This window comes from Bos mutus, chromosome 22 (assembly GCF_027580195.1).
Source record: "Bos mutus isolate GX-2022 chromosome 22, NWIPB_WYAK_1.1, whole genome shotgun sequence".
In the NCBI taxonomy this organism is placed as follows: domain Eukaryota; kingdom Metazoa; phylum Chordata; class Mammalia; order Artiodactyla; family Bovidae; genus Bos; species Bos mutus.
The window spans coordinates 53,488,202-53,513,647 of NC_091638.1; the positions used below are offsets into that span (position 1 = coordinate 53,488,202).

A 25,446-nucleotide genomic window follows, 5' to 3' on the forward strand; every position below is an offset into this window, starting at 1 on the left:
CTCCGAGCGTGTGGTCACCGCCTCCCAGCGCTCCTGGACGGAGGGCGTCATCAGCCAGGGGTACAGGTGGTGAAACAGGCTTGGGCGAGGGGGTGCGCCTGCCTTGTCCTGGGGTGCACAGACGTGAAGCTGTACTCGAAGCAGGATCTGAGTCACCCAGAGCCCTGCCTTTCCCCTCACACCACACTGCTTTCCTCTGTGTGGTCAGAGGCCCTAACTGGGCCAGACACTTCACCCATTCCTTCCCAGTTAGGGCCTCTGCTTCTTGTTCTGGGGTATTATTGGGGAGGCCAGGGGCTCATGGCCTCTCTAGCGTAAGTGCTTGGCATTAAGGTGACTGCACAGAGGAGGGTGACCAACCCCCACCTCTCTGAAGCCAACATAAACAGGTTAAAGGTCAGCCTTGTCACAGTGAAAAGGTCAGCTTTTGGTGTTTACAGAGCACTAGATGGTCTCTGTGGCCTGAGCAGAGCTCTCTGCTCTCCTGCCCTCTCTGTAAAGCAGCTCTCCCCATGGGTGTATTTAGCGTGTTTATGAAACAGTTGGTGGGGCCCTGTGGGCCCTGCAAGCCCAGCCTTTACACAGCTGGGCCATGCCCAGCACCTCTGCAAGGCACGAAGCCAACCCTCCCACACCTCACCAAGACACTACCACCATTTGGGGGGCCTTCCTCCCCAAATGCAGAGTGCTAAGTGTTTGCTGTGCGTCCTCTCCAGCCCTCCGCATGCCCGGCCTAAGAGGCAACACTGTTAGGGTGCACGCTGCACCAAAATGGAGGTGGCTAAGACATTACCAACTGGTCTTAACCCGGTGGCTCGGTGGTAAAGAATTGAATCTACCTGTCAATACAGGAGACACAAGTTCGATCCCTGGGTCAGGAAGATCTCCCGGAGGAAGGCATGGTAACCCCCTCTAGTATTCTTGCGGGAAGTTCCCATGGACAGAGGAGCCTGGCGGGCCCTGGTCCATGGGGTTGCAAGGAGTCAGACACCACTGAAGTGACTGAGCAGCGTGCAGCTGGTCTTAGCAGCCCTTGACTCAGGTCTCCCCAAGCCTCAAAACCTCACTGTTCAGCCTGTTCTGACCCCCTCCCCAAGGTCTCTCTCTAGCTGTCCTCAAAGTATTCTCCATGTTTCAGTGAGTGGTTTTGCAACACGTGAGTCAAAAAGGCCACTTTAAGCCTGTTGAGCAGGTGCTGGGGTACAATAAACATAGACAAACCAGTGACTGACATTTAAAACTCCGTCTCATCCCGTGACCACACTTCAGCGGTGAGACGTGCTCCTCTCGTTCTGGGCAGGAGGTTAGAAGCCGCAGTGAAGAAGCTGGTTTGTTACCAATGGTATATCGATAGACCAGTGCCCTCAAAGTTGATAGTCGTAGACTTATTTCCTGTGCTCTGAGCCCACGAGTGATCACCTTTGTTTTATTCAGGAATACCGCTTTAAGGTAGAATGTGTCTGAGAGTAAAAGTAGTTTGGAGACATTTTAAAAGTTTTATTTCTCAGTCATAAAAATCATATGCTATTTGATATGCATGTATGTGTATAACACACATTTATACATGATTTGTATGTGAGGCATTGAATAATTCAGATTTTAAGAGCAAACCCACTGAGGATCCATTTCAGAAGTGCTGCTTAGACTCCTGACAGTCTGCACCCAGCTTTGCACACTTTTCTAGCCTTCTGTGGCCCACTGGAATCTTCAGCCAACCCTGTTTTGCTTCAGCCCATTCGTGTTTCCTGGTGCTAGTCCTTCCAGGATCAAGCAAAGATAGCAGGATTAACCATCTATCTCTATAAAAACGAAACGAAAGATGTGACAGAACCTGAACTCATTTCTGTCAGGCACCTGGTGATAAAGGTCTAAGACACCAAGATCAGCACTGGTTTTCATGGCTGCTCTAATGTCCCCTGCTTACCAGCCGTCAGAAAAGTTTTCGGAACTTGGAAACCAGACTCTTACCTGCCTTCAAAACCTTTGTTGGCCATGTCCCCCTCATCAACTCTGTCCCAGTCCCATTCTCAGTGAAGGACAACCTGGGGTCTTGAGAATCACATGTCATTTCCTGGCATCAGTATTGTTGGGGTGGAGGAAGGAAAGCCCGGGCAGCTTTCAGACTCCCCTTTGAGCTTAGGCTAGGCTGTGAAAAAGCAGATCTGTTCATGCCTGAGAAGCAGCAGCCCACCCCAGCTGCGGCGTTGGGTAACCTCTCCTTGAGAATGCATGCGCTATACACAAAGCCTGCCTCATCTGGAAGACACAGCTGTGCTCCCATGACATCCGGGAGCCTCCCCGAGCCCTACAGGTGGAACATGCTGGTGGCCTCCACGTTGTGAGACGCTGAAGCACTCCTGGAAGTGTCCTCGGAATACATGTGTTGGCCTGAGACACCCAGGTAAGGGAGGCAGCCTGCATCTTTCACGAGCTTCCAGAAATTCTTCCGAAACTTGAGGCCAACAAAGGCATAGAGCACAGGATTAAGGCAGGCACGCAGGTAGGCAATGGCCTCCGTCACCGTGATGGCGTAGTCGAAGCTGGTCATGGTGTGGTACTCCCAGCTTGTGCTGCGGATGAGCTTCACGAGGTTGAAGGGCGTCTGGGTCAGCAGGAACACCGCCACCACCAGGAAGATGATCTTCAGAGACTTGTGCTTCCGGAAGCCTCGAGCCTGAAGCAGGGTCTTGATGATGACCGAGTAGCAGACGATCATGGCAAGCAGTGGCAGAAAGAACCCCAGGGTCATCTGGATGGCCAGCACCATGGTGGAAATCGCCTCGTGATAACCGCAGAAGGGCTTGTCGTGGTAAAGGACGTTGCCATAGATGATCTGCGGCAAGGAAACCAGCAGGGAAACCACCCAGATGGACGAGCAGATGGCCTTACCCCAGGCCATGCGCTTGGCCTGCTGGTTGTAGGCCTTGGTGGCCCGCACCACCGCGACGAAGCGGTCCACGGTGATGCAGGTGAGCACGAGCATGGACGTGTAGAAGTTCAGCGTGTAGATGCCCAGCAGGGCTTTGCACATGACGTTGCCAAAGACCCACTCATGGATGCCTGCGTAGGCCCAGAAGGGCAGAGTGCAGACGAACACCAGGTCAGCCAGGGGCAGGTTCATCAGGAACACGTCTGTCAGGCTCTTCAGCTTCTGGTAGAAGACGTAGATGACCAGCACCAAGGAGTTTCCCACCAGGCCGCAGGTGAACACCACCACGTACATGCACGGCAGGAAGAACTTGCTGAACCGCAGGAAGTCTTGGTGCCCCTGGCTGCTGTCGTTGGAACCATTGAAGAACCCGAGGTCTTCGTAGTTGTACTCAGCCATGTCGTCTGTTCTGCTGGACCCCTGGGAGTCAGACCACAGGAATTACATGCATTTGGGTTGAGGGTGACCCCTCCTGTCTTCCCACTGTCCACATTCAGGGTGCAAATGTGCGTGTATGTGTGCTAAGTCACTTCAGTCATGTCCGACACTTTGCGACCCTGTGGACTGTAGCCCACCAGGCTCCTCTGTCCGTGGGATTCTCTAGGCAAGAATACTGGAGTGGGTTGCCATTTCCTTCTCCAGGGTATCTTCCCCACCTGGGGATCGAACCTGCATCTCTTAAGTCTCCTGCATTAGCAGACGGGCTCTTTACCACTAGTGCCTCCTAGGAAGCCCCCTCCTGTCTTCCCACTGCCCTGTTGCCCACACGTAGGGGGCGAATAGTCAGCTTCTAAACGCTCCCACTGTTCTGCTGGGTAACAGCCCAGGATACTGGGGACAGCCTGTTCTGGGAGGAAACTGCTCAGCCAGGGACCCTTAACTTGCAGTAAAGTTCTCAGGACCCCACCCACATTCCAGAAAATCCTGTGCTAAATGGCCTTGGAAGCAGAGGTCATCACATGGTGAAATGGGGAGCATGTCCTTTTGGAAGGACTGCACTGGTCTTCAGTGGGGAGGCTGTCTTCATCTGTCTGGGCCTCACAGCAGGTACCCACGCAGCCTGTGCCCCATGTTTTGTGAGGTTGACCCCTGTACCTGGAATTGTGAAAGCCATGGCAATATCCCCCTTAGAGCGGGGTCCACCTTGATGGGCCTGGAAACCAAGAGGAGTTTGGTCCTTCCTGCCCCAGGTGGCCTGTTCATCCTGCCTCATCTTCCTGTGATGGGGAGACAGGTCGGGGAAGAGCCCAGGCTGCCCAGTGCTTTGGCTGAGTGGCTTCCTGCCCAGGGAACTGGGCGGTTCTCCTCACGACCAACCCCAGCCTTCCCCCTCCTTGTCTGTGTATGATATTCCACCCTCAGGGCCTCTTTGGTCTTCAGGAACCTCTTCATGATAGATTACCTGAGAAGGGAACATTGCTCTAGCTTTTACAACCAACAGTGTAGAGCTGAGGGTCTCCTGTAACAAACAGAAGAGCTGATGGAAATGGGACGTCGGGGGGTGGGCAGCCACAAACAGGGCCGGTGGCAGCCTTGCAGTGGGGCTGCTTACAGCAGAGACCAAATGGCTGTCTTTCTTGCCTGGGGGTCCTAGCCCTTCAAGATTATCACCCCCTGTGACCCTGCTCTGGGCCCTGTGTCCCCGCTGGGGACCACAGACCAGCCCCAGGGGTGACGTCGTCTGGTGTGGGAGCAGGGGCAGCTTTGGCAGCATCAGCCTTGGGGGGTCAGGTCAGTGACCCGCAGACGCTCAGCACGCAGGGGCTCGTGCAGTGACTAGTGCCATAACCCACTGGCACCTCAAGGAGAGCTTTAAGAAGAACAGGCCTTCGTCCAGCAAAGGCAGAATATCAACCAGCCAGATAAGACGGTGCAAGAGAGATGATTTCTGCTTTTGGTCTTCTCAGAGACTTGACTTTTCCCCAGCTGGGTCCTGACTAGAAGGGACGTCCACCTTAGTGCTACCACCTTGGTTGTTCGTGGAGTCAGAGCACCCTCCTGCTCCAAGAAAGGACCTTGCCTTTGGGCTAGGACTGCTTAGTGCTAAGTCCCTCCTCCGGGACCACAAACCCTTGGCTCTAAGAGCGAAAGGCCAGCCCGGAGGCGTTGTGCCCCACCGTCTCTGGGCTGTAGGTCAAGTGGGCCCAACGATGACGTGTCTGTGTTACTGCTTCACGTGGGGGCAAAAACGTTTATCATTTAGGACGTGACGTTGACGGTAATGTCACGTCTGCGTTATTGCTTGACTTACTCTTCCCTTTAAAAATGCATTACACTGGCATTGCAGTTTCCTCAGAGGACCCATGCAAATTCATCTGTAACGGTTGGTAAACTTAAACAGTATTTAACACATTGGGACTGCATGGTTGTGTGCAGATAGAGTATGAAAAATTACTTTCTCTTCTAGAAATGTTAAAAGCACTCATTTCTTTATTTTCTCTAACCAAAGTCCTAGGTGGATTTGTGAAAATTTAAAACAATAATAATATATCCAACTTTGGAAATAGTATATATTTGATAATGAATAAAGAAAATATAATCTCGGCATAAAATAGAATATGATTGAAACATTTAGGAAGCACCCTTGACTTTGGAAAATACAGTGCATTAAACAGTGTTTTTCTTGGAGCATGGTTGATTTACTGTGTTGCGTTAGTCTCGGCTGTACAGCAAAGGGAGTCTGTTACACATATACATACGTCTGCTCTTTGTTTAGATTCTTTCCCCATATGGGCCATTACAGGTGTTGAGTAGAATTCCCCGCCTATACAGCTATGTAGGAGTGTGTATATGTCAGTCCAGTCTCCCAGTTTCTGCCCCCTCCAAAATACATTTAAATTGCTCAAAACAGTGTAAGCACAAAGTAGATATGCGAAATACTATTTGGCTGTTACTATTACAATGAATAGATGACAGAGTGAATGTGACATTGATCATGATCTCAACCTTCTTTGATCAGAAACCGCTTTGAGAGTCTCCTGAAAGCTGCACATCGTTTCCCTCAGTGATGATGTACATACATGCCTGCAATTCCAGGGATTCATGAACTCTAAATCCCTCTGTTCTAAATCCCTCTATGGACCTTGTTTAAGAACCTACGATCAGCTCTGTGGTTTTGACAAAATTTTTTTTAAAACGAACAAAAATTACATTTTATCAGCAGTTCACCCCTGACTTGTAGAATTAGTAGTGACTTATTTCCCTTCCTCATTTAAAATTTTCTGTATTTTCGAAAGCTGTTACAGTTGTGTATTGATGTACATGGAGAAAAGAAAGTAAACCATAAGCTAACAAAGGTCCTATAAAATGGGAAAGAAACAAAAAAAAAGGGAAAAGAGATTAGTCAGTGAACAAACACAGGTAGTTAGCCTCCCCTTATCTCCTGGGGAGGCGTGATTATACCATTCCTGTCAGCAGCATGTTTAGTTTTTAGTTTAGTCGCTCAGTCATGTCCCACCAGGCTCCTCCGTCCATGGGATTCTCCAGGCAAGAGGACTGGAGTGGGTAGCCATTTCCTTCTCCAGAGGATCTTCCTGACCCAGGGATTGAACCCGGGTCTCCCACACTGTAGGCACATCATGTTACCAGCATCATATTACAGAAACAGATTAAGTCACAGTCCTCTATTCTAGCCCTGTGGCAGCAAGTGGCTGAGCTGGAGTTTGAGCCAAGAGCAGTTGAGCTTGAAAACCCTGGCACTTGACTGTACCACGCTGCAGGCAGGACTCTGAGAATCCCCCCAAAACGTGGGGTTAGCCCCTCTTTTAACTATAAAGAAAAAGATAAATGACTCACCGGTAGAGCTGCTCTTTCAGTTTGTTGATCAGACGAGGTTGCTCACAGCAGCAAGGTCTGCCGTTGTCTCTGATGTGGTCCAGGTTTCCGTTGAGTAATTGTGAAGAGTCCTCAGTTGGTGATGATAGGAGACCCAGCCCTTCCCCATCTTGCAGGTCAGAATCCACATGACCCAGCCTGCACATGTGTAATTTGGGGGTCAAAGAGACAAAGCAGTGGCTCCGATGCTGCACAACCCCCGCATCCTGGCTGGGATCTTACCCTTTACCAGGATCTGAGAAGGTTTTAATTTGTAAACCAAAGGGGAGCCATGCACAGGCCTGGCACTGGTAGTCCACTGAAGATGGTGGCATTTATACCCTAAAATTATTTCATCCACTAGTCGTATGTTCCCTTGGAGCAGTTTGGGTCTGGACCAATGCAAAGTTGATGGTATGGCCCGGGTTCTGTGTGTGTGCACCTCTAACATACATGACAGCCCTGATCCCCATAGCAACCCTGCAAGTAGGTATTATCCCATTTTATAGATGGGAATACAGAGGACCATAGCCAGAGAACAACCCTCATGGCTCACAGCCAATAACTGCCACTGCCAGGATGCAAGCCCGGGTGTCTATCATCGGCAGGCCAGTGGGCCAGATGGCTTCTAGAGCTGGGTCTGCCAGAGGGCCTGATGTCGCCCTGCCTCCTAAACCCTCTCCACTCGGGTGGTGCTCACCGCCCTGCTTCTCATGGATAGGGTCACCAGTGAACAGGCTGAACCAAATCCTGAAGGACTTGTCTCTCTCAACAAGACATCCCTTCACAGGGAGCCAGCCTCACATTTTGGAGTCTTTGAGCTTTGAGAGATGAGTTCCTCCCAGCAACAAGCCAACCGTGTCACTTAGGCCCAGTTCACAGGGTGATGACAGAAGGGCCTGAACCTGGTCAAACACACTGACTTGGATGTGCTTGTCCCGCTCAGCGTGTCCTCCCTGGGGAGAAGCAGCCCGGTGCCCTCGTGACCGCGTCCATTCGTGGGAGGGAAGAGAGATGTGTATCTCAGAGAGAGCATGACTGTACTTGTGATAAGCATTCTCCAGTGGAGAGTTCTCCAGTGGAAAAGTCACAACTAAATTAGAGCCCCTTCCAGTTTGAGGGCCAGAATTTTATTTCTGTTGTCTTCCAATTTGGAGTGTCGGTTGCTTTTCTTTGAAACAAAAGTGAACCTCTTGACGGCAAGTACCCAGTCATATGTCTTGGGTTTTCCCCCAGAACATGCAAACAGTTCCTGAACAGAATCAGGGAAGAATAAAAGGGCCGTGGCAGCTGTGCCCACCGCAGGCTCTCTTGGGGTCAAACTCTTGACCCATTCCCTTTTTCTGAACGCCTGACATTCTGGAGCCAGAGCCCTGGTTCCGGCGGCAGCTCTGGCACCAGGGATGGGGCAGTGGCTGCTGGGAGAGGAGTAACTGCCAGGCGGTGGTGGGTGGTGGGGGCTGTGGAAGATGAGTGGAAAGACCCTTAGAAAAACAGCCTGCCCAGAGGACAGCAGGCGGCGGGCCAGTGGTGAGGACAGGGATGTGGGTCTGCATAGTTACTAAGTAATCAGACATCAAAACCAGAAGTGCCCTTCGTCACTTGGTTTTTCGGCAAAAAGGAAGCCAAAACCAAAAGAAAAACTGGTAAGAATTTAAAAGTCAAGTAAAAAGATGCACGCAAGCCCCACAGTGAATGTGGCCCACCATGTAGCTTAGCTTCTCCTTCCAGACCTGAGCTGTTCAGCAGAGCCTTCTGGAATGCTGGGCGTGCCCTGTGTCCACCTGTCCAACAGGCAAGTGTAGGTATCAGGCACTTGGCGTGTGGCCACTGAAACCATGGAGCCAAGCTTTGAGTTTTGTTTTAATTCTGATGAATTTAAGCGGCCACTTGAGGCCAGTGGTGCTGTACTGTACTGGGCAGACCAGTTGTAAAACAGAGACCTCTCCAGTTCACAGGAGGCCCCATGTAACAGGCAGAGCGGCACTCCTAGCTGCTGGCCTGGCCTGGTGGAGGGCTGGATGGGGCCCTCTGAGGAAGGCTGTCACCAGACACGCAGGCCAGGAGGCTCTCTAGGCTCCATGCCTTCCTCAGACAACCTGAGCGGCCAGGAGTCTGCTCCTCAGGCAGTTGGCAGGATTGAAGTTAAAGAAGCAAGTGGCTGAGGCGTTTTGATTTGTGACAGGAAAATACTGTAGATTCCAGCTGCAGATACTGAGCTGGAGAGAGCCCCACTGTGACCCCTCGTCCAGGCAGGCGTGGACCCTGGACCACCTTGCTGGAGACTTCCTCAGCGTCCTTGCCTGTGGTCACCAGTTCATTCTTGCTTGCTTCTGAAGTGGAGTGAGCCTTGCTCATGTCCTTGAGGACATTAGGGACAGAAAACCACGTTGGCTGTGTGCAAGGCAGGTGCCCAGGCCAAATGTGGCAGGGGCGGCCAAGATGACCACCCCCAAGAGGGCAAGGTGACAGATATACGTGCCTCAGTACGGGTTCTGCTCGACTGACCACAGGCTCAGGGACGGAAACTCAGATGGACAGGATGGGGTGACGTGCCCTCAGCCACAAGAGGCCACCACAACTAGTAGTCGGTTCCCACGGCCAGAGCAAGGGGAGGAGGAAAGTCACTTTTGGACAGTGAGCTTTTCTGAAACATCTCAGTTTCAGAAAACAAAAGGAGAGAGGGTGCCCCCTAGTGGCCATGCATTTGTTCCGTCCTTCTCAAACTTCAAAATCGCTTGACATCTTCCAGCAGAGTTGCTTGAACACTTTCTGCTGCGTCCCACAGGAGAAATTTACATGACTACCCAGGTGTGTACGTGTGTAGACATAAAGTCAAACAAGAGCCTCTTAAAAACAATAATGCTTATCCTTACCGCATGCAACGTGATGCAAAAATGTGTTGACATTTTCTATTTTATTTTTAATATGCATCATAACTTACTCAGCTGATTCACAACTCACTGATTGGATTGTAACCCACAGTTTGAAGAGCCATTGAAGGGAAAGTCTTCATAGCCTTTGAGACTGCATCACCCACCCATGCACACTCCCCCCTCCCCCACCCACCCCACCCCCACCGGTCACAGAGCTCCCCGACACGGGGCCTCAGCCAGGACTGGCAAGGGTCGTGGGACCTACTCTGGTAATACTTGCAGGTAATCAGGTTGTCTGTGTCATGATGGTCAGAGAGGTGAGATGGAGGAGGAGAAGAAATAATAGATTAAGATTTTTTTTTTTCTATCGCACCCCACGGCTTGTGGGATCTTAGTTCCCCAACCAGGGATTGAACCTGTGCCTCCTACAGTGGGAGCAGAGAGCCGCTCCACTGGAACACCAGGGAAGGCCCGGCATCTTTTATGTATTCACTTGTTATTATTTTTTTCATCGTTTGGCTTTTTCTTTTTTAAAAATTCCTTTTTCGTTTTTACCTTTAGGTCTGTGATCCATTTCTGAGTTAATCTCTTGTATATGGTGTGAAGTATGATCAGTTGTTGTCACTGCCCTTTTGCACAGAGGTATTCAGATTGTTTTCTAGCACCATTATCTCATGGCATGTGGGATCTTAGTTCCTCAATTAGGGATTGAACCCGTGCCTCCTGCATCACAAGGTGAAGTCTTAGCCCCTCGGGGAAGTCCTCTGATGTCTTTTATTCTTAATGCAGGAAAACTGAGAGAACGAACCACAGTTTTCAGCATTCGTTTTTCATGTGTTACTTATCTCTCTCATTTATGGCACTTGCACTTTGGACAAGGTTGAGAGCAAATGAAACGAGACAGGCTGACTGGCGCTGGGACTCCCGACTCCTCTCCCCTGTCCCCCTGCTTCCCCAGCTATTAAGTGGAGGTTGGACTGGATGATTCTTTGAGCTGCTTCTTGCACTAACATTCTGTGATGGCAGTGTGGGAATCTGGAAGCCAGTGGTTGAAAGATGAACAGGAAGGAGGTGTTGGACAGGGAGGAGGTCAGAGGTGGGCTGGGCCGAGGAGGAAAAGGACTGACAGGCTTGCCCTTGGTGGCAGCAGACACGTCAGGACGTGTTCTTGCTGCACCGTCCCCGAAACAGTGCCCGCCAGGGCGAGCCCGGCTCCTCCTGGCCAGTGGAATGCCTTCTCCAAGTCCTTTGAAACTTACAGCCTTTGTAAGCCAGCAGAACTGGGGTCCAGCCGGTTCCTTCTCCTCCCTTTTAGAGAGGAAAACACGGAGAAGGAAGTGGCTCGCCCAGAGTCAGAGTTGGTCATAAAGCCAAGACTGGAACCGCCTTGAGTGACGCCCACCCCTTCCACCTGCGTGCCCCCGTCTCTCACACACACACACACCCCTTCCACCTGCGTGCCCCCTCTCTCACACACACACACACCCCTTCCACCTGCGTGCCCCCTCTCTCACACACACACACACCCCTTCCACCTGCGTGCCCCCCTCTCTCACACACACACACACACCCCTTCCACCTGCGTGCCCCCTCTCTCACACACACACACACACACACACACACAAGCCATACTTCCTGTGGATCCACTCCACGCCCCAGCCAGAGGGCACCCACTGCTCGGACCTCAGGGCACTCAGACCCGAGGGCAGGGTGTCTGCGGACAGGCTCTCCCACCTGTCGTGGGCTGATGGAGACTGCACAGACATCCCTGGCCAGATACCTGGGCGCTAGTGGCAGTCTGATTATCTCGGGAGCCCTGGAGGCCCCCTCCATGCCAGCTGCCACCTGCACCCTCACAGCAGCGCCCTGGGCAGCCTGTCGCAGTCAGTGGGCTCGGCCCCCCAGCAGTAGACAGGAGCGGGGAGGGGAGTGGGGCCATGTGGTGGGGCGAGCAGCGGCCCAGCCTCGTGGGGGGCAGGTGTGGCATCCAGCTGTCTAAAGGAAGCCAGGTCTTCTGCCAGAGGTCTCCTGTGAGGAGAGGCCCCTCGTGCTGGGCTGTCCTCCAGAGAGAGAGGCTGTGTAAGTTGGCAGGCTGCAGTCTGCTTTGTGTGTGAGAGGATCCCGTTCAAGGTGAAGGGGCTGTGGGTTGGCCTCAGGTGTGGCTCTGCTAACCCAGCTCCCGCCACCCTGTGAGCCCCTCGGAGACTTCCTCCTTCGGGATCTGTCTGTGATTCTTCTCTTGACTTCGTCAGCTTTCCCTCTGCCCTCTCATCCTGAGTTTACACACTAACGATTCACTCCCCCGTGTGTATTTCTTCACAAGTATCATGGACGTGCTTTGATTCCTGCAGACAGCCGTGGCCTGTCCTTTGGGGCAGGGACAGTCCCTCCGCAGCCCCTGTTTGCAAGATCTTGTGGGCCAGGGGGAGGTGAGACCCCTGCAGATGGGCAAGGCCCAGCGTGACCGGGGGTGGGATGAGTATGCAGTGCAGGAGCACGGAGGGGTGGGAGCGGGCGGTGGCTGCTGCGTGTGTCAGCCCCTGGGGGAGGCACCGGGCCCCCCCCCAACTCCCAGTGTGTCGTGGTTACTGCAGTGCACTGCGTGGTACACAGACATTCCTGCCCCCAGAGCCGCGTGAGAGCCAGTGAGGCCTCTGTCCCCATCAGTGGCCTGTGGCCACTGACATCTTAACCAGTACATGCCAAGGAGCGGCAACTCAGTAGGGTTTGAAAATGTTCCATGGGAACACTAAATGTAAAATTCAGGAGGTACCTTTACCGTAGGACACCTCAGAGCCTTCAATTTACTGTGTAGGAACACCGTGAGTTTCGGAGAAAGAGTATGGGGTTCCCCTCCCCAGGCGCTGGTGTTCCACAGAGCACACTTTGGAAACCTCTTTCCTGCCAGGCAGCTCCGGCAGCTGGTTCTCTGGACAGCAGACCATGATGGGAGGGAAGAGATGTGGCATGGGTCTGCCCCCTTATATGAGGGGCCCCCACCACCTCCCTCTCGGCCCGTGCCACTTCCTGCCCCTTCACCCTGTCCTTGTTCCTCGGGAAAGGGCCAGAGCAGGCTTGTGGAGTCAGGGACAGGCGCTGTGAAGTCAGCATCCGTGGTGCTGGGCGCTCGCCCCACGGCTATAACTTCTGGTGTGGGAGAGGAGGGCGGCCCATTTGTGCCGGGCGGACGCTGGGGAGGTCACTGCAGCCCTGCTCTCCCCCCGCACCTCGCTGTCCTTCCCACCCTAGCCTGGCCCCCGTGGCTCCCCAGACACGGGATCTGCGGGCTCTGTCCCAGCGTCTGTGATCAGAAGGGCTCCCTGTGTGTTCTGGGGATGGCTACTGGACTCCAGCAAGACTGCGGGCCTATGTGCTGACAGCTAGCTGGCTGTGTTTGTGACATTTCAGGGACACCACGTCCACCTCCGTCACCCCTGAGGATGCTGAAGACATGCCTGTGGGGCAGGATTCCGAAATCTGCTTGCTGAAGTCGGGAGAACTGATGTAAGTCGTGGGCCCTAGCTGGCCTTGCTGGGGTGGCGGGGGCTGGAGGTCACAACTGGGGAGCAGAGGAGGAATGCCAGAGGAGGCCTGGCCTTTCCGCGGCCCCGGAAAACACGCCTGTGCTCGACTGGGCGCCCACAGTGGCTTTCAGGTGTGCGCTGCTTTCTCTTTTTCCCTTTCTTCTTCTTCGTTTTTTTGGTAAGATTTATATACAGTAAGATTTCCCGTTTGCAGTGCATAGTGCTTGGATTTAGACAGATGATACGGCGTAGTCACTGATTGTCTGGCAGCCCCCGCATCCTGCTGGGCCAGAGGCTTATACAGTCTCAGGCCCCTGTGCCCAGCCAGCTCCACTTCCCGTTCTGCCAAAGAGGAAACCTTGATCCAGAAAAGAAAAATGACTGCCCCCGCCATGTGACCAGAGTGAAGATGTAGAACAGTCCCGTCACCCTGGAAGGCTTCCCTGTCCTCTCGCAGCCATTCTTCCTGCACTTCTGTGCCCTGTGTATGTTGCAAGGTGGTGCTTACTATGGAAAAGAAAAGCACCCCTCAATTTTAAATAGAAAACACTAAGAAGGTAAGACTTGAAGGAGTTGCCATGCAGATATGTGAGGGAACAGCATTCAGGCGGAGGGAACAGTCGGTGCGCAGACCTTGGGGCAGGATGGTGTCTGGTATATATTCAAGGAATCCAGGAAGGGCCAGTGTGACTGGAGCAGAAAGCAGGAGAGAGACTGGGTGAGGAGGAGACAGGGCCCACGTCACATCAGGCCTTCTGGGCCACTGTAAGGACTTTTAATCTGAGGGAAATAGGAGCTTTAAATTAGATTTGGGTTAGAAGCATGACTTAGCCTAACTTACATTAGAAACACGGTCACTCTGGTTGCCATGTGAAGAATGACTCTGCAGGGGCAGAAGTAGGGAGACCAGTAGAATTTACGTTTGTAATGTGAGCACTGTAGACAACAGACTTTTTTAAGATAACATTTGAGCAGAGATGGCAAACCCTTACTATCTTCTCATTACCATCTCCCTTAGCGAGACTGAGTATTGTCCTCTCGCTGAGCAGGTGAGGTCTAGAAAGTGAAAAAAGATTACGGGCACAGTCCAGGTCACTGGGTGCAAGGGCAGAATTCTGGAACGTAAAATGATGAAGGACCCTGCATCGGTGCATCCTGTCAGTGAGTGGTGCAGCAAGATCTCCAGATTATGAGACCTCTTTTCCACAATAGACTCCTCTGCCTACTCTCAGATTCTTGAAAACGGTTAATATTGGACAAGACCTTTTTTTTTCTGACTATCAGTTCAGTTCAGTTGCTCATTTGTGTCCGACTCTGCAACCCCATGGACTGCAGCACGCCAGGCCTCCCTGTCCATCACCAACTCCCAGAGTCTACTCAAAGTCATGCCCATTGAGTCGGTGATGCCATCCAACCATCTCATCCTTTGTCGTCCCCTTCTCCTCCCGCCCTCAATCTTTCCCAGCATCAGGGTCTTTTCAAATGAGTCAGCTCTTCACATCAGGTGGCCAAAGTACTGGAGTTTTAGCTTCAGCATCAGTCCTTCCAATGAATATTCAGGACTGATTTCCTTTAGGATGGACTGGTTGGATCTTCTTGCAGTCCACAGGACTCTCAAGGGTCTTCTCCAAACCACAGTTCAAAAGCATCAATTCTTTGGCGCTCAGCCTTCGTTATAGTCCAACTCTTACATCCACGTATGACTACTGGAAAAACCATAGCTTTGATTAGAAGGACCTTTGTTGGCAAGTAATGGTCTCTGCTTTTTAATATGCTGTCTAGGGTAATTATAACTTTTCTTCCAAGGAGTAAGCGTCTTTTAACTTCATGGCTGCAGTCACCATCTGCAGTGATTTTGGAGCCCCCCAAAATAAAGTTTGTCACTGTTTCCACTGTTTCCCCATCTATTTGCCATGAAGTGATGGGACCAGATGCCATGATCTTCGTTTTCTGAATGTTGAGCTTTAAGCCAACTTTTTCACTCTCCTCTTTCACTTTCACCAAGAGGCTTTTTTGTTCCTCTTCACTTTCTGCCATAAGGGTGGTGTCATCTGCCTATCTGAGGTTATTGATATCTGTCCCAGCAATCTTGATTCTAGCTTGTGCTTTGTCATGATGTGCTCTGCATATAAGTTAAATAAGCGGGGTGACAATATACAGCCTTGACGTACTCTTTTTCCTATTTGGAGCCAGTCTGTTGTTCCATGTCCAGTTTTAACTGTTGCTTCCTGACCTGCATACACAGTTCTCAAGAGGCAGGTCAGGTGATCTAGTATTCCCATCTCTTTCAGAATTTTCTGTTTTTAACTATAATCAGCCAAAAAGTTAATTTAATTTAACACATGGAAAAATGGTCCATGGAATTAAATTTTCACCCGTGAATGAGCTGTATCAGAGCTGTTCTTTAGAGTACTTTGGATTTTTAGTCATCAGTTAGTCTCTCATCTGCAAAGCTTGGCCAAGTATTCCCAGCCACCTTCACACCTTTGGAACCTTTAGCACCACCCCTTGAACCCCTGTGCAGTCTTAGGCAAGCTACCTACCCTCCCTGAATTTTGGTTTCCACCCCTGTGTTAAAGGGGCAGCAGCATTTTTCTTCACAAAGGGCAGGCTGGTATAGTGGAAAGGCAGTGGCTTTGGCTCAGATCTGTGTGAACCTAGGCAGAGTCTTTTTGAATCTTAGCTTCCTCGTGTGTTGACGAGAACAAACCCGAAGCTGGCGAGCAGAGTTGGCCCTTTCACGGTTGAGGAGAGGAGAGGAAGGCCACAGGCTCCTGACCTGCAGCTCCTCCCTGGAGACCCCACCCTCATGGCCTTGACTCACCTGCTGCCTCTGGATTTGCCCTTAATGAGGGAGACTGCCCTTCCAGGCAGGTTTTTCCTCTGACATAATTCTCACACCAGCCAGAGGCAGGCATGGTCATCCCTGGCTGCAGCCTGAGGCTGAGCCCTGTGGCAGGAACCAGCACCACGCCCTCCGTCCCAGGGAGGAACTCACTGTCCCAAACCTTTAAGCTTTTGGAACTGGCTGTTAATTCAGCTAATGAGAGGGAGAACAGGGACACGGCCCCCAGAAGCCTCTCTCCCCAGGGCCCTCATCCTACCCTGCATTAGCAAGTCTAGGGCATTTGCATTTAAGAAATGCACGTCAGGGTGCCCCCTTGAAATCTCGAGGCAGGTCCCCACTTTCTGCTGAAAAGAGATCACAGACAGAAAGGGCAGGAAGTTTCAGACGATGGGTGTGCATTCTGCGGGTACTAAGCAGGTAAAAGCGGGGGAGCGAAGAACTGGAAGGAGAAAGAGAGAGTGGACCGCTGGGCAGAGGCCAGCGGCAGGAGAGCTGTGGAAGCTGAGGCCTCCGCACACACTTCCTGCCCTGGAGGGGTTCAGAGCAGCCCAGGTGTGTCTCGTTCCCGCCAGCTCGCAGGGACCACACCAGCTCCTTGAAGACAAGGATTGTCCTCTGTATTTTTCACTCCTGTGTCCCCAGTGCCTTGAGCTGTGCCTCGAGCTATGCCAGGCATCTATTAATAGTTAAGTGCTCAGGAAACAGCTGATGGCATGGACTGCACATCAAGGTTTCTCCCACAGTTAAGCCTGTCAGTCATGGTGACCAAAGGCTTGGCCACCCTTCAGCAGCCTCCAGCTGTCTCCAGTCACCTCTGAGTTACGGGCGACATGGCCAGTGGACTCAAGCGCTTTCCCCGCCGTGTTTAAGCCCCTCTCTGCATTCATGTTTCAGGATAAAACTACCCCTCACAGTGGAAGAGATCGCCAACTTCGGGGAGGGCAGCAGGGAGCTGTTCGTGCGGTCCAGTACCTACAGCCTCATCACCATCACCGTGGCCGAGGCAGGCCTCACCATCAGCTGGGTCTTCTCCTCCGACCCCAAGAGTATCTCCTTCAGCGTGGTCTTCCAGGAGGCCGAGGACACGCCGCTGGATCAGTGTAAGGTGAGGCCGGCTCCCTGCCAGCAGGATGCCCGGACAGCCCTTCCCTGGACTGCTCTGAGAAGGACAGAGGGAAACCAGGCCCAGGGCCTGCGTCAGGCAGAGCAGGCGATGCAGCTGGGCTTGTCCAGTGGGGACGGAAGGGCCTGAGAACTGTCTCCTAACGTCTGAAGGCCTTTCCTGGGTCAGCTTCAGACAGATGTTGGGATAGATCAGTAGGTGAAACTGAAAGGAATACAGATGTGTGACTCAGGTTAAGGATCGTATTTTAACAGTCGTGGAGAGCAAGAGTGAGTCATCACTGGAGGTGGTGACCAAGATCTCTGCTTCCAGTTTTGAGTTTAGGACGTTCAGCATCTCACTTCAGACAGGTCAAAAGAGACTCATAGCCTTTGTGTCAGTTGGGTGGTTGGGTTGGGAACCTTGGTAGCAGACACCAGTTTATAAACTCCTAAGAAATCCTAAGCATGTGACATTGACTGGCTGGGACCGTCGTCCTCAATTTTGGTTGCACTTAAAAAGGAAACACCCGGGAAACATTTTTAAACGCACTTCTGAGTCCATAACCCAGACGCCCAAATCAGAATCACTCAGGGGGACCCAGGCATCTCTGGGTGATCCCAGTGGGCACCAAGGTTGAGAGTCACTGGTCTCGATCAAGGGAAGAAGTCAGAGGAGAACGGATGGGGTGGAGTGCAGAGCCCAGGACAGCAGATAGGCCTCCAGCGGGGCTGACTCCTCGAGGGCAGCAAGCGGGTGGGGCGGGGGGGCGGGGTCTGAATTCCTCGCCTGAGTCTCTGCAGGCAGGGTGCGAGGGGTGATGGTGGGAGAGCTGGTTTGCGTGGACATTTGAGTTCCATTGGAATCACTGGGAGTGGAAGGAATGAGGACAGACACAAAGGCTGGATTGCAGCTCGGGGTGCGTCCCAGGCTTTTAGTACAACATCTCCATTTTCTAAGAATGAAGCTAGAGAGGAGCAGTTCGAAATGGTGTGAAGGAAGCCTTCTGTGATGATATCCACCAGTCCCTCAGGGTGTCCTAAGGGCTCACGTCGCGGTCTGGGGAGGGCCCGGGGCCCCAGGAGGGCCAGGCTCTGGCGCGCTGGGTGCACAGATGGCCGCGCCGGCTCCAGCACCCACGTCTGCTATTTGACGTGGGGGTGCGTCTGCCCCTCTGCCCTGCTCTCCTGCCGTCCCTGTCCTGTGGTACCTGCTCATTACAGATTGCTTTGTCATGTCTCTCCTCTTCAGATTCATGCCTAAAATTGAAATCTGGCCCCCTGAGTTGGCCTTCTTGAACGGAGTTTCATGCTCGTTCTTATTTAAAAACTGCCTTGCCCCTCTTTTCCTTTCGGGGCCTCATGACCTCGCCGCACATGTAGGGAGCCCTTCCTTCCTGAGCAATTCTGAACATCCACCTGGGAGGTCCTGGGCCTGTGGGTGGAGAGCGGTTACAGGCTCAGCCATGCACAGCAGCCTGCCTGGGCAGTTAGTTGGTCGAGCAGCTTAAGCAGTGGGCTTGTCAGCTCTGCGCTAACAAACAGCTGCACTGCCCAGAACTCACCCCAGCACCTTCGCTGTTTACCTCACGTTCCCAAGGCCCGCTGAGCGCCTAAGCACTGCGTCTGCCCAGATTAGACACAGGTGGGTGTCCATGGTGAGAGAGGGAGGGGACAGACCCTGTGTCCACACCTGTCCCCTTGCTCAGTCACTCACCTGCCTAATCCTCATGGCCCTGAAAGACCTAGCTGGTTCCTCTCAGGATTCAGGAGCTCAGAGTCCTCATCTCGGGCTCCATTGTTGCCTGGAGGGTATGGCAGCCGTTGTCGTTCCCACAGTGGTCGCCAGGGGGCAGAAGAAGCTCACGGTGAGTGAGAGGGTGCTCACTCTCAGGGGCTCCTCTGCCATCCCCAGCCCGCTGTGGGGTTGCTGTTACATCTGCCTGAGGTCCTGGACAGACATCAGCCTGGAGAGTCTGTGTCCAGACTCACTTCTTTAGCATTTCACCTGTGGACTCCCCGGGTGATGCCCTGACCAGCCTGGACCTTGTGGGAACAAGAGGGCATAGTGCACCTCGCAGCACTTAGGTTTCACGGTGACGGAGGCTCAGACATCAGGAACTGGGCTGGGTCCTTGCACTCAGTTCACAACCATTCACTGAACTTCCGTGGTATAGTGGGCTCTGTAGGGCCCACTGAGGATCAGGAGAGAAGGGCCACGCTGGGATCTGCCCTTGAGGAGCTCAGAGTATCATCAGAGAGAGGCCCTATTAAAGAAACAACTGCGATTCCAGGTGGTGACTGTCATGATGGGGTGGCACCGGGCAGGGGGTGGGGGAGCAGTAAGAAGGGCACCTAACCCAGCCTGGGGAGCGTTAGCAGACCAGGAGACTCCTGGGCCAAACCAAGAGAAGCTATTGGGAGGGGTGGGAGGGGGCACGGCTTACAGGAGAAGCGTCCAGGCAGGGGAACAGCGTGGCAGCCCAGTGCCGTCTCTAGAGCATGTCAGATGCGCCCCACCCGGGACCACCCTCTCTCCAGAGGGCCCCTCTCCATCAAGGCCGGGCCTGGACACTGAGATGAGAGATGGTGAGTTTGGGAAGCACTTAAAAGAAGCAGTAAATCACGGACCTGAGGCCACCCGTACACAGACCACTGGTCTGAAGCCTGGGGCTAGTCAGGGACCAAGATCCGGGCCCTGCCTGTCTCTTTGCCCAGAGAAGCCAGAGGCCTGCCTGGGGCTGTTGAGAGTCAGGGGAGGAGCCGGGACAGGGAGCTTTTTATTTTTAAGTAATTTTGAAGAGATACAATTTACATACATACATGTAATTCACCCATTTAAAATGTTCAGTTATCTTAGTATTAGTTATCTTAGCAATTCATCACCACTGTCTAATTTTAGATCATTTTCATCACTGCATAAAGCAAAAAGAAACCCTGTATCCATTCGCAGTCACTACCTCCTCCCAGCAACTAGCAGCCTGCCTTCTGTCCTTACGGCTTTCCTGTTCTGGACATTTCATGTGAATGGAATCACGCGTTACGTGGCCTTTTGTGACTGGCTTTTTCCATTTAGCATAGAATCACGGCTCTGTACCAGGGCCCAGGCCACCGGAGTTTCTCAAGAGAGCAGTAAAACCAACTGGACTGTTCTGCAGACAAGTGGTATAAATCAGGTCACAGCTGTCCAAGCAGGGGAGGCTGATGCGGGATGGCCCCAGAGTTCACACAACAGAGACCTGTCTTGCTCAGGTTTACATGGGACCCCAGTCGTCATCTGTCACCTCAGCTATATGGGCTTTGACAGCAATTGTTGTTCAGTTGCTCACTCATGTCTGACTCTTTGCAACCCCATGGACTACATACAGCATGCCACGCTTCTCTGTTCTTCACTATCTCCCGGAGTTTGCTCAAACTCAAGTCCATTGAGTCAGTGATAGCATCCAACCATCTCATCCTCTGTCATCCCCTTCTCCTGCCCTCAGTCTTTCCCAGCATCAGGGTCTTTTCCAGTGAGTGGGCTCTTCACATCAGGTGGCCAAAGTGTTGGAGCTTTAGCTTCAGCATCAGTCGTTCCAGTGAATACTTGGTTGATTTCCTTTAGGATTGACTGGTTAGATCTCCCTGTTGTCCAAGGGACTCTGAAGAGTCTTCTCCAGCACCACAGATCAAAAGCATCAGTTCTTCGACGCTCAGCCTTCCTTATGGTCAAACTCTTACGTCCGTGCATGACTACTGACAAAATTACAGCTTTGACTATATAGACCTTTGTCGGAAAAGTGATGTCTCTGCTTTTTGTGTTTTTATTACTTTGTTTGTTTGTTTCTACTTTTTAATACTCTGTCTTGGCTTGTCATAGCTTTTCTTCCAAGGAACAAGAGTCTTTTAATTTCATGGCTGCAGTCACCACCCACAGTGATTTTGGAGCCCAAGAAAGTAAAGTCTCTCGCTGTTTCCATTGTTTCCCCATCTTTTTGCCATGAAGTGATAGGACCAGATGCCATGATCTTAGCTTTTTGAATATTGAGCTGTAAGCCAGCTTTTTCATTCTTCTCTTTCACTTTCATCAAGAGACTCTTTAGTTCCTCTTTGCTTTCTGCCATAAGGGTTGTATCATCTGTATATCTGAGGTTCCTGACATTTTTCCCAGCAATCTTGATTCCAGCTTGTGCTTTATCCAACCCAGAATTTCACATGATACACTCTGCATGTAAGTTAAATAAGCAGGGTGACAGTATACAGCCTTGACATACTCCTTTCCCAATTTGGAACCAATCTGTTGTTCCATTTCCAGTTCTGTTGCTTCTTGACCTGCGTATAGATTTCTCAGGAGGCAGGTAGGGTCTGGTATTCCCATCTCTTAAAGAATTTTCCACAGTTTTACACCAGAGCCTTTGTCTCCCCTAGATGGTTTGGTTGATTGATTTAAAGTAATAGCGAGAAAATCTTACAGATTTTGACCATGGTGGAAAAAACAGCAGCTGGAATGAACAAAAAGTCTATAGACTGTTTTAGAGAAATAAAGAGTATTATCTTACATGTCCCCTTCGGAGGATACTGCCTCGACAAGCTCTTGGCTTTTGCTTTGTAATCAAAGTGGTGTGTGGGAAGGCTGAGGAGCGGGGCACACAGGCATCCCTGTGTAAACCGCAAGCCTTTCTCCCCGGCGCTTCCTCTACATGTGCTTGCTGAAATTTCTCAGGCCAGGTCAAAACTTTTAGGTTATGGATCACAGGAACAGACCCAACCACTCAACCTCCCAGGAGTCTCAGTTCCCTGTAGAACTAGAATATTATAAACCATTAATGGAGCTCGATGAGATACCACATTCTACTTGGTAGAGGAGCTGCCACAGAGCCCACACGTAGGAGGTCCTCATGCATCTCAGTCTCCTCCAGGCTTGTCTTGGGCCCGTCCTGCTCCCTCAGCACCATCAGCTTGCAGTCAGAGCCAGGGTACTGTGGTGGCAGGAGGCTTCTCTGCGCTCTGTCTCCCAGGCCTTTGAGGTCTCCCTTTTGACTTTTGTCTGACTCATGTGTTATTTAGTTTCGGATATTTGGGGATTTTCTAGACAGCTGCAGTTTTTTTCTAACTTAACTCCATTGTCAGAAAACACACTTTTTATAGTTTGGATCCTTTTAAATGTAATTTTTCTTAATGGCCTAGAATGTGGCCCACCTAGCGATTATTCCAAGTATACTGGAAAAGTCTGTCACTGTTTCCATTGTTTCCCCATCTATTTGCCATAAAGTGATGGGACCAGATGCCATGATCTTAGTTTTTTAATGTGGAGTTTTAAGCCAGCTTTTTCATTCTCCTCTTTCACTTTCATCAAGAGGCTCTTTAGTTCCTCTTCGCTTTCTGCCGTTAGGGTGGTGTCGTCTGCATATCTGAGGTTATTGATATTTCTCCCGGCAATCTTGATCCCAGCTTGTGCTTCATCCAGCCTGGCATTTTGCAAGATGTATTCTGCATATAAGTCAAATAAGCAGGGTGACAATATACAGCCTTGAAGTACTCTTTTCCCAGTTTGGAACCAGTCTGCTGTTCCATGTTCGGTTCTAACTGTTGCTTCTTGACCTGCATACAGATTTCTCAGGAGGCAGGTCAGGTGGTCTGGTATTCCCATCTCTTGAAGAGAGTGAAAACTGTGAAGCACAGTTTGTTGTGATCCACGCAGTCAAAGGCTTTGTCAGTAAAGCAGAAGTAGATGTTTTTCTGGAATTCTCTTCCTTTTTCGATGATCCAATGGATATTGGCAATTTGATCTCTGGTTCCTCTGCCTTTTCTAAATCCAGCTTGAACATATGGAAGTTCTCAGTTCCCGTACTGTTGAAGCCTTGCTTGGAGAATTTTGAGCATTACTTTGCTAGTGTGTGAGATGAGTGCAATTGTGTGGTAGTTTGAGCATTCTTTGGCATTGCCTTTCTTTGGGATTAGAATGAAAATTGATCTTTTCCAGTCCTGTGACCACTGCTGAGTTTTCCAAATTTGCTGGCATATTGAGTGCAGCACTTTCACAGCATCATCTTTTAGGATGTGGGAGAGGGAGAGGGTGGTAAGATTTGGGAGAATGGCATTGAAACATGTGAAATGTCATGTATGAAACGAGATGCCAGTCCAGGTTCAATGCACGATGCTGGATGCTTGGGACTGGTGCACTGGGACGACCCAGAGGGATGGTATGGGGAGGGAGGAGGGAGGAGGGTTCAGGATGGATTTTCTTTTAAAAATTTAAAATAAAAAAAAAAAAAAAAAGGATTTGAAATAGCTCAACTGGAATTCCATCACCTCCACTAGCTTTGTTTGTAGTGATGCTTTGTAAGCCCCACTTAATGTAAGGCCCACTTGACTTCACAGTCCAGGATGTCTGGCTCTAGGTGAGTGATCACACCATTGTGGTTATCTGGGTTGTGACGATCTTTTTTGTCTAGTTCTTCTGTGTATTCTTGCCACCTCTTCTTAATATCTTCTACTTAGGTCTGTACCGTTTCTGTCCTTTATTGTGCCCATCTTTGCATGAAATGTTCACTTGGTATAGTGACAGACTATTTTCTTGGGCTCCAAAATCACTATCGACTGTGACTATAGCCATGAAATTAAAAGCCGCTTGCTCCTTGGAAGAAAAACTATGACAAACCTAAACAGCATATTAAAAAGCAGAGACATTACTTTACCAACAAAGGTCTGTCTAGTCAAAGCTATGGTTTTGCCAGTAATCATGTATGGATGTTAGAGATGGACCATAAAGAAAGCTGAGTGCTGAGAATTCATGCTTTTGAACTATGGTGTTGGAGAAAACTCTTGAGAGTCCCTTGGATAAGCAAAAAGTTCAAACCAGTCAATCCTAAAATAAATCAGTGCTGAAAATTCATTGGAAAGACTGGTGCTGAAGCTGAAACTCCAATACTTTGGCCACCTGATGTGAAGAACTGACTCATTTGAAAAGACTCTGATGCTGGGAAAGATTGAAGGCGGGAGAAGGGGACGACAGAGGATGAGATGATTGGATAGCGTCACCAACTCGATGCACATGAGTTTGAGCAAGCTCCGAGAGTTGGTGATGGAGAGGGAAGCCTAGCGTGCTACAGTCCATAGGGTCACAGAGTCAGACACGAGTGAATGACTGAACTGAACTAATACTGGAAAAGAATGCGTGTTCTGCTATTGTTGGGTGGAGTGTCCTATAAATATCAGTTAGATCAAGTTAATAGATAATGCTTAGGATTGTTATGTTCCCTTGATGAACTGCCATCTTTATCATTTATGATACTATCCCTGGCCATGTTCTTTGATGTAAAATCTACTTGGATATTACTGTAGCTTCTTTTGACCAGTGTTAGCATGGTATGGGGCTTCCCTGGTGGCTCAGTGGTAAAGAATCTGTTTGAAGTACAGGAGACTTGGGTTCAATCCCTGGGACAGGAAGGTCCCCTGGAGAAGGGCATGGCAACCCACTCTAGTACTCTTGCCTAGAGAACCCCATGGACAGAGGAGCCTGGCGGGCTGCAGTCCATAGCATCGCACAGAGCTGGACACGACTGAAGTGACTGAGCGGCAGCAGCATGATGTATCTTCTTACATTCCTTTACTTTTAACTTAGTTGCTCAGTCATATATGACTCTTTGAGACCCCCATGGACTCCAGCCCACTAAGCTCCTCTGTCCATGGTATTCTCCGGCAAGAGTACTAGAGTGGGTTGCTATTCCCTTCTCCAGGATGTTTTCCCGACCCAGGGATCCAATCTGAGTCTCTTATTTATTTTTATTCGCTGGCCACACCAGGCTGGGGGACAACATGTTCAAAAGCACGGGAGAATGGCTGAGATTTACCCTCCCAAGAAGTAACCAAAACAGACAAAATACGAGAAGCAAGGGTTTTCAAGTCACTGTGCAGTAGGCGATGATCTTTGCTAGACAGTGATCTTTGCTAGAACAAGTTGAGCCCGGAAATTGCCCTAGCTTAATGCTTTGAGAGGAAAAGAGAGCAATCAGCAGGTGGAACAAATAAAAAACAGTGAGATGAGAGACTCAAACCTAACCTTATTGACAATCGCATAAATGTCAGTTAGATAAACATCCCAATTGAAAGGCAGGAATTGTGAAGTGGGGTAAAAGTAAGCCCCAACCCCATCATGCCTACAAGCAATAAAATTTAAATGTAAAGATACAAATAAGTTAGAAGTGTGTGCCCTCAGTCGTGTCTGACTCTCTGAGGCCCCGTGGACTGTACTAACTAAATTGTCCTAGCTCAGTGCTGCCTCTTCCAGGAAGTCTTCCCTGATTCTGCCTCTCCTCCCACCCACCGAGAGGCTGGGACAGGCACCCCGCCCCAGTACACCTACTGTGACAGCCT

General features: G+C 50.9%; 2 protein-coding genes across 7 annotated transcripts in view; one reads left to right on the forward strand and one right to left on the reverse strand.

Moving 5' to 3' along the window:
• Positions 1–25,446, forward strand: part of FYCO1 (FYVE and coiled-coil domain autophagy adaptor 1) — a 78,787-nt gene that overhangs the window by 46,117 nt on the left and 7,224 nt on the right. For 5 of the 6 annotated variants that reach the window (XM_070359147.1, XM_070359149.1, XM_070359148.1 and 2 more), the window contains 2 exons: positions 13,027–13,122; positions 16,885–17,095. In XM_070359147.1, the coding sequence (XP_070215248.1) occupies positions 13,027–13,122; positions 16,885–17,095 (307 nt within the window). The remainder of the gene's footprint in view (positions 1–13,026; positions 13,123–16,884; positions 17,096–25,446) is intronic. The other variant, XM_070359151.1, reaches the window with a different exon arrangement.
• On the reverse strand, positions 2,271–6,861 carry CXCR6 (C-X-C motif chemokine receptor 6). The gene is made up of 2 exons (XM_005900889.3): positions 6,725–6,861; positions 2,271–3,349 (listed from the first exon to the last, which is right to left on the reverse strand). Exon 2 carries the CDS (start codon positions 3,326–3,328, stop codon positions 2,306–2,308), a length of 1,023 nt encoding a protein of 340 aa, XP_005900951.2. The 5' UTR covers positions 3,329–3,349; positions 6,725–6,861; the 3' UTR covers positions 2,271–2,305.

What these genes read in the sequence shown, in the direction of transcription:
- CXCR6 (XM_005900889.3), bottom strand. Translation starts at nt 3,328, where the DNA reads ATGGCTGAGTACAACTACGAAGACCTCGGGTTCTTCAATGGTTCCAAC.